Raw genomic sequence first — 7,868 nt, 5'->3', positions numbered from 1 at the left:
AGGGCGCTTGTGCCTCGTGGCAGGCCTGCTTCCCTTTGTGTGGTCAGAGCCCACCTAGCCTGGTTCTCCCCGCCAGGCCCCTGTGCTCACCTCCCCCAAGCAGATGGCAGCTCTGGCAAGCCTCCTTTCTATCTGTGTGGCTCAGGTCAAGCTAAATGGCCACCCTCACCCACCACCCTCAGAAAGAGAAGACAGACTCAGACCTGGTGCTTCAAGCCTTTGTTGGGAGAAAGGACTAGGGTTTATGTACAAACGAGAAGGGAGGTGGTACATGTACAAAAGGGAGTGGGTCCCTGTATTCTCTTCCAGGGGCTAATAAACTGGCAGGGGACTGAGAATATAGCCAGTTAAGACTATGATGCCTCCTGCCCGCCCACGCCCCTCCCCCCCCTTAGAAACCTAGCTGAAGAAGGGAGGTGAAGCTGTTGGCACACCCTCTCTCTAGCTGTGTTGGGGCTGGGGCAGGAAAAACCCCTGCCCGCCTCAGCAAGGACAGCCTGGAACGGAAGGGCCAGGACCGTGAGTCTGGCGTCTCTACTCAGATCATGAGCACAGCTGAGTGGGGCCCAGGCTCAGGAGGGCCTTACTCCTTGTGAAAGGTGACCTAAGATTAGCAGGGTCCCAGGGCTCCCCAAACCTAGACCCTTGTAGACCACAGCCGACCATGGAGCTGTGAGAAAGAAGGGATGATTGCATTCTCCTCTTGTCCCTTCAGCATTAACAACAGAGTGGCCAAGGTGCTCTGGCACAGGCTAAAGCTGGAAATGGTTTTTTCCAGCCCTGAGCTGACCTTTGGTGACCCTTCAGAAAATAAAGTTGAAGACCTTGGGGGCAAAGTGCAGTACTGGAGGCTCCCAAAGACCTAGTGCCCACAGTGGCAGCAGGCGAGATGCAGCTTTGAGAGCTGGGGTGGGTGCTGGGTCGGGAGCAGCACAGCCCTCTGCTGGTCCCTTAGCTGATGCCAGGGCTCTGGGTCCACTGGTTGCACTCGTAGAACTCAGAGTTGGAAGTGTGTGCCTCCTGGAGGGTCTCAGTGGGGGCCTGGAGCCCGAGGGGGGCCACTGGGTGGGGCCGCACTCCAGGCTTGGTGGCGAACGACAATTGGCTGGTGGTGAAGGCCTGTCGGGGAGACAGAGTTCCGTGAACAGGCATGGCAGCCAGGGACAGTCCCTTAGGAGCAGCTCACAGAGCCAGAGAAGAGCCAGCCATGAGACGGGGAGCAGCTTCAAGACGCTGGAGGGAGAGGTCAGGGAGATGGGTGGGCCCTGCATTTTCAGAGGATCACCTGGGGGTGACTAGAGGCCACTGGGCGGTGGCAGAAACAAGGTACACTCAGCAAGAGCCAGGAGCTGGGAAGAGACCCCCCAGCAGACTGGATCCTGGGAAAAAGTTCAAGGGACATCTGATGTCCCTAGGCAGAAACTACTGCCAGTGCTCTTATGAGGAAGGGTCTCAAGAGGGGAGCAAGGACAAAGGACACCCAAGCCCAGTAACAGGGCTTCGGGCTCAGCTCTCAGGGGCAGTGGCCTGGTCCCTGCCCCTTGGTCTTAGTAGAAGCTGGGACAGCATTAGTGGGAGAGATACTACTTCCCCGAGGGCACATGCAGGGCATAAGCCATGCTTCCCAGAGCACGGGGCATGCAGGGAGGAGGTAGGTGTCCCCATCACCACGAGGCAGCCAGAGAACGGTGCCAAGTCATGCAGAGGGGCAGCTGTGGTGCCCAGTACCTGTCAAGGGCCCCAGCCTCGGGGGTTAACAGTTTGATTCATCATGGTGGGCTGCATCGCAGAAGAAGCGTGAGCCCCTCTTGGCAGTACGGGCCGTGAAAGGGACACTCTTCAGCACTGTGGCCCAGGAGAGAGAGACTGGTCAGCCCCCACGGGGGTGCGGTCGGATGAGAACCCAGAGGCTATGACTAGGTTTGGGGAGCTGGGCCCAATACTCAGGCCCCAGGGAGGAAAAGAGCCCCACCTGTGATGATATCCTCAATGGTACCATCTTTCCCCTCATACACGGGCCGGTGCTCCTTGGCCTGGCGCCGCCTCAATTCTGCAATTAGCTCCTGCTGCTGCCACTTGTTCCGCTGGGATGGGGTCTAGGGCCAAGCATTTGAAGGGAAGGGATTCATCACTAACCTACCCTGGGGATGGCTCCTGCCCCAGGATACAGTCTGAGGGTGTCCTTGGCTGTGCACTGCAGCCCAGCCCCCACCCTTGCCTGGGAGTCCCCCTCCCAAAGGCCCTGTCTCCATCCTTTTGGACGCCAGCCTCAGGCCCTCTGGGTGGTCTGTGGACTCCAGTTTTCCATCTCCTCTCCGTTAGCTCCACCCCCTCCTGATCCTTCCCCGCCCGGTTTCCTTCAGGCCCCTGCTCTGGTCCCACCCACCTTGGCATCCAGTTTCTTGGCTTCCTGAGCCAGCTGCTTCTCCCGCATTACCTCCTCCTGCTTCTTGCGGGCCTCGTTCTCTTGTTCTGCTTCCTAAGAACCATGGTGGTGGGGGGTTGTGAGGCTCACACAAGCTGTGAGGGGAGGGGCTGACGCTGAGGGTGGAGAGTGGGTGGCAATGGGACCAGCAACCCCAGGTGGCCACCCTCTGGAGGGGCACTTCCTGCCCCAAACAATGACAGGAAGGGCCTGGGCCCCCACCCTGCCCACCAGTTCACAGCTAAGGCCTGTGGCCAGCTTCCATCGCTCCCTCCCAGGACTCAGAGGAGGAGATGGAAAAGGCCCAGACTTGAAGGCCAACCCTCTCTCCATCAATCAGGTTTCTCTCTCAGCCTTTTTTCTTTAAAAGCCTCTCTCCTGCTCACCTTGTAAGAACGAATGAATCGGACAAATACTGGGAAGAATACAGAAGGAGGTGTGGTCTTGGGACTCTCACCGAAGTAGCGCACAACTGCGTTGTAGGCCTCCTGGGGTACAGAAGGCAGAAGGGGTCAGCCCGGCTCCCCACCAGGGACAGGAGGCGCACAGCAGCACCCAGCCCCTATGGGCTGGGGAAGAACCGGCTCCCGCGCTCATTAGGGTACGCTCCCAGCGGCAGCCGCCTGCCACCTCCATGCCCCCTTTCCCCAACATTAAGCCAGCCAGTGCCTGGCAAAAGCTCTTTGATCCAAGAACCAAAAGTATGCCCGCTGGAGGGGCACAGTGCCTTAAGCACAGCAGCCTCCACCCTGTGCTCACCTCAGCCGTCTTGGCATCCCGCTGGAGCTTGTCCAGTTTGCCCTCATTGGTGCTGAGGAAGTTCCGAAGGACGCTGTTGTCGTGGATGCTGCACTCCCTCCGAATCAGCTCCATGCCCCGGCCCAGCTCCTTCACATCCAGCAGCACGTTCTCCAGGGACACTGTGGTAACCAGAACCCTGGCTGAGGCCTGCCCAGGGCCCTAGCATGCCTTTCCTTCCCGGCCCAGGGCCACAGCGAGCCCTGGCCCTCCCTCTCAGCACGGGCTCATTCAGGTTCCCCTGCTTCCTGAGCCACCCAGGTGGGCACAGAAAGGGGCACACCAGGCTAGCCAGGCTCTCACGGGTGAGAAAAGTGGAGGCTGGGAATTCATGACCCCAAAGAGCGAAGTAGCAAAGGAAGGCAAGACAGAGAGGCTGCTGGTCTCCAAAACGGAGCTGCCTGAGGCCTGCCCATTTTCATGAGTGGGACAGGAATGACAGCTCCCTTACGCCTGAGGGGCTTTATGGCATTTCTAAGCACTTCCCATACGTCACAGAGCAATGCAGTCTCTGGGCCCAGCCTGACGGGTTTAGGAGCGAAGAGCCCGCTGCTGCCTTCCTCTGCCTGCTCCCTCCCACCCAGATGAGAAGTGCTCGGCTGGGTCTGGTGCCTGTGGGAAGGCTCCCCCTGGGGGGCCCCTCCCGTGGCACCAGCGGAAAGCTTTGAAGTGGTCAGAAAACAGACGACAAAATCCAGAAACAAAAGGGACCCAGGTGTTCCATCTCACAGCTTCCTGGGATTGTCCTGAGTGGAATGAGAGGGTGGGCTCCCCTCACCTGCTGCAGCCTTCTCCACGAAGTGCAGCTCGTGCCAGAAGTTGGCTAGGTCTGGGTATTTCTCCTTCACCGTCAAGGCGATAAAATGCAGCAGTGTCATTTTCCTGTCCGTGGACTTAGTGTCCAGCAGCTGAGGAGGGGGGCAGGGAGCAACGTGAGAGGACTGAATACCCGGGCTCCGCAGCCACCATCCCTCCAGATTCCTGGCCCCATGTTGCCCCCACCATCTTACCAGATCCAGGCTCTGGAGCTTGAAGCCATACACGGCTCCCCTCTTGCTGCTGTTCATGTAGTTCCCCAGTGCAAGGATGATCTGTCCAAAAGGTGTGTGGGAGGAGGTCAGGCCAAGCCCTGAGGGCTCCTTCCTCTTCTATATACAGCCCCAGGTCCCCACCCAGGACCTGGGGCCCATCAGCACCCCCACCCACAACGTCTCCCCACCTCCAACATCTGCTTCAGCTTCTGTGAGGATTTGACAGAGGCGGAGGCTGCAATGATGGCATTGAGTTGCTGGAAGGCAAAATGAAGAGCTGAGTAACCCCAGGCCAGGATGGGGCAAAGTCAGAGAGGGGCTGGGAGGTCTGACAGGGCCAGCGACATGACTAGCAGGTGGACGGGGGAGAGGGAGCTGCAGGTGACTGAGACTGAGTGGGGGCCCTACCGGCGTGAGCATCTGCAGGTTGTCCTGAAAGTTGCCCAGGAAGGCCATGCCGGCCATCCGCTGGGTCAGCCGTTCCACCTTGCTGAAGAGCAGCATGAAGCGGTCCTCAGCCGCCAGCTCCTCCAAGGGCTGCCGCTCCCGCTCATATTGCCGCAGCAGCTTCACTTCCGCCTCTGTGGGCAGGAAGCGCATCAGGCACTCCACGAAGTCCACAGGTAGTGTCTGTAGGTCGTACCTGTGTAGGTGGAGGGAACCCCTTCAGGTCTGGCCCTTGCCCACATTACCCATCATCCCTCTATCCTCCAGTTCCTAGAAGGCCTGAGGGTGATGTCTGTGAGCAGGACACTGCCAGGGGCAGAGGACCACCCTCGGGAAACATTCTGTGTCCTGCTTAAAAACCCTTCAATGTCCCACTCTGCTCCTAGGGAGCACTGAGCGTGGCTTAGGAGGCCCAGCCTCCAAGACTTCTGTCCAGCTTTCGACCCTGTCTCTCCTACTCCCCTCTTTCTACTAAGGCCATAGCCTTTTTCAGTACCCAAGGCACCAGGCCTCTCCCTCCAGGACCTGAACTGGATTTCATATACTTCCTTTATGTCACAGGAAAGACATCACCTCCTCTGGGAAGTCTTCCCTGACGACCCAGCTTAGCTACCTGGCCCTCCCTGTTCTCCCGAAGCTACTTATATCTCCATCACCTTGGTGGTTATCGCCCAGTGTTACTGGACTGTTTCCACTAGACTGGGAGTTCCTTGAGTGAAGGTCTGGACTGAACCCCCAGCATCTCACACAACGCCCGGCACACGGCAAGGATGCAGTAAGCTCTGGCCAACCCAGTGGATGACTAAGCGGGGTGTGAGACGGTTCTGCCATTGCCCTGGAATCCAGGGAAGGCCAGAGCCCAAGGTGGAGAACCGGGTTTCGAACCAGGGCCCGGTCAGGGGGAACCTCACGTGTGGATGGCTCTGCATATCTCCTCGGCTGAGCGGCCAGCCTTGCGTAGAGTGATGGCCAGGTTCTTGGCACGATTGGCTTCCAACAGGGTCACCTTGCTGGCGGCTTTTTGGGCTGTCTTGTTCTTAGAGCAGATGAGGTCAAGGGCAGGGCCCTGGGCTTTTGTCTTGAACAGTTCTTCAAACTTGTCCAGGTCCAGGTCCTGGCAGGAGTTGACAAGAAGAAAAGTGCTGTGGCCTCTCCCTACGAGAGGAGCCCCGGCCGCAGTCCCAGCAGCATCGACTCCGCGCCGGATCGGGGTGGGGGGCCGAGTCGGAGGGCTTTTCCAAGGCCAGGAGACCTGGCTGCAAGGGAAACCTGGTCCCAGCCTCCAAGCTCCCCCTCAGGGCCCCAGGCCCTGCTACCTCCAGGATCTTCTCATCATCAAGTTCGCTGAAGACAGTGCCGCTGATCTGGTTGGGTTTCAGTGCTGTCCAGTTAAAGACAGGCAGCCGGAACTTCGTCTTTATAGGTTTCTTGATGCGAATGGCTGATTTGGAAGGACAATCAGTGAGGCAGGGGCCAAGGACACACACCCTGGTCCCACTAGCTCTGCCCAGATCCCTAGGGACACTCACCTGACAGGCCTACTGTCAACACCACAGAGGGAGCAGCACCAGGGAGAGGTGGGGCTGGGGGACACTTGTCTGAGGGAAGAAGAATTGCACAGTGGCCCGGGGGCCAAGAGACTCCTCAGAGGTTCCCTCCCCTCTGCCTGCCCCACTTGGTCTTAAAGACTCTCAGGGGAAAAAGCTGCCTGAGTTCCTCGCCCAAGGGGCTCCCCGGGGCCCTAACTCCGACGGGGCAGGTCCTGGTAGTCTCTGACCCACTCTCTCTTGCGTTGACCTAAGCCCTCTCCTTGGCTGTCTTCAGAGGAATCAGGAGCAATAGCTTTACGATCCTTAAAACAGATCATGTCCACCCTTAGACATCCCATCCCTAGTAACTTGAGCTTCCCTCAGGTTCTAGACCACCCCATCAGCCCCCTCCTGCCTGCCTTCACACCCTTCCAATCAGGTCCCCAGCTGCTCCCCGAGGAAGGCACTGCAGACTGGGGTTTTGGTGTGGCCCCACAATGAGGCTGCCCCTCCCAGCTCCCAGGGTCCCGCTTACCTGGTAAAGGGGGAGGGGGCGGGGGCAGGGGAGGAGCGGGCGGAGGAGGCAGAGGGGCAGCCTCCTCGGGGGGCGGGGCTGGAGCCAGGAGGTCCAGGTCGGAGGCTGGCATCCCCGCGCTCAGCTCCACAGGGCCCACCCGGGCCAGGGCCTCACTGCCCACCGACTCCAAGTCCCGGGCATTGGGCTCCAAGTGGCATCGACGCTGGAACGCCTCCTCCTTCTCCTTAATGAGCCTCCGCAGAGTGTGCACCTGGTGGCTCGTGTTCTCATAAGTCTCCTGTTGGGCAGACGCACCATTCAGAAAAGAGAGGGCTGAAGGCACAGCAGTCACAGAAGTCCCCAGAGTGAGACTTCCTATCCAAGGATCTCCCAGTGAGGGTCTCTGGGAGGGTGCCCAGCAGCAGCACAAGAAAGCCAGGTGGGGACCCGAGGAAGCTGGAGGGGAGCACAAGAGTCATGCCGTGTCCTTCCTCTCCACTCCAACCTTCGTCTCACTGGTCCCTCCAGGCCCAAGTAGAAGGGGCCTCTACGTAACTCTTCCTGACTCACCGCCAGCAGTCAGCCCTCTGTGCCCGGCCCTGCTCTCATTTCTTTTGGCCCATGTGCTCACTCAGTTGGGCGCCCCCTACAGACAAGATCCTGCCTCAGCCATCTCTGCATTCTCTGTACTCCCAATGCAGCGCTCCACACTCCTAGCAGGGGCACAGCGAATATTTACCAAGCTCAACAGAGCTGGTATAACTGTATTCCTCAGGAAGGAACGGTAGGTTGGGGCATGATTTATTTTATAACTAACAAAAAGTTAGCGGTGGGGTCAGAGAAGACACTGAATTATGAGGAGTCTCTGCTCTTCCGACTTAGGAGACTTGGTGGGTATCCTAATAACAGCCCCGAGGACCTGGGCTTCTCTGAGCCTATTCACGATGTGGGCTGGGGGCAGCCCTGGGGGTGCAGGGGAGGAAACGCAGCAGGACGGGCTGGTAGGAGGAGCCCTGGACCCCAGAGATGCCCGTGGGTGCCATGTATGCTCGCACCTTCTTCTGGGCATGTCTGGCCCACTCTGACTTCAGCTTCCCTCTCCAACCAAAAAATGGGGTGAA

At 58.9% G+C, this 7,868-nt stretch overlaps 1 protein-coding gene across 3 annotated transcripts in view; it reads right to left on the bottom strand.

The window, feature by feature from the left end:
- Positions 1–427: 427 nt before the first annotated feature.
- Positions 428–7,868, bottom strand: part of FMNL3 (formin like 3) — a 51,339-nt gene continuing 43,898 nt past the window's right edge. For 2 of the 3 annotated variants that reach the window (XM_054591137.1, XM_054591138.1), the window contains 13 exons: positions 6,766–7,045; positions 6,231–6,299; positions 6,018–6,142; positions 5,613–5,815; positions 4,663–4,897; positions 4,443–4,511; positions 4,234–4,314; positions 4,002–4,131; positions 3,185–3,345; positions 2,812–2,913; positions 2,387–2,479; positions 1,973–2,096; positions 428–1,119 (listed from right to left, as the gene is read on the bottom strand). In XM_054591137.1, coding sequence (XP_054447112.1) covers positions 1,031–1,119; positions 1,973–2,096; positions 2,387–2,479; positions 2,812–2,913; positions 3,185–3,345; positions 4,002–4,131; positions 4,234–4,314; positions 4,443–4,511; positions 4,663–4,897; positions 5,613–5,815; positions 6,018–6,142; positions 6,231–6,299; positions 6,766–7,045 — 1,761 coding nt within the window. In that variant the 3' untranslated portion in view covers positions 428–1,030. Of the gene's footprint in view, positions 1,120–1,728; positions 1,846–1,972; positions 2,097–2,386; positions 2,480–2,811; positions 2,914–3,184; positions 3,346–4,001; positions 4,132–4,233; positions 4,315–4,442; positions 4,512–4,662; positions 4,898–5,612; positions 5,816–6,017; positions 6,143–6,230; positions 6,300–6,765; positions 7,046–7,868 lie in introns of all 3 variants that reach the window. The other variant, XM_054591136.1, reaches the window with a different exon arrangement.

Source organism: Pteronotus mesoamericanus, unplaced genomic scaffold, assembly GCF_021234165.1.
Source record: "Pteronotus mesoamericanus isolate MK-2021 breed Mesoamerican mustached bat unplaced genomic scaffold, CSHL_Meso_final scaffold_21, whole genome shotgun sequence".
Classification (NCBI taxonomy): Eukaryota; Metazoa; Chordata; class Mammalia; order Chiroptera; family Mormoopidae; genus Pteronotus; species Pteronotus mesoamericanus.
This window is presented reverse-complemented; position numbering and strand designations above follow the sequence as displayed.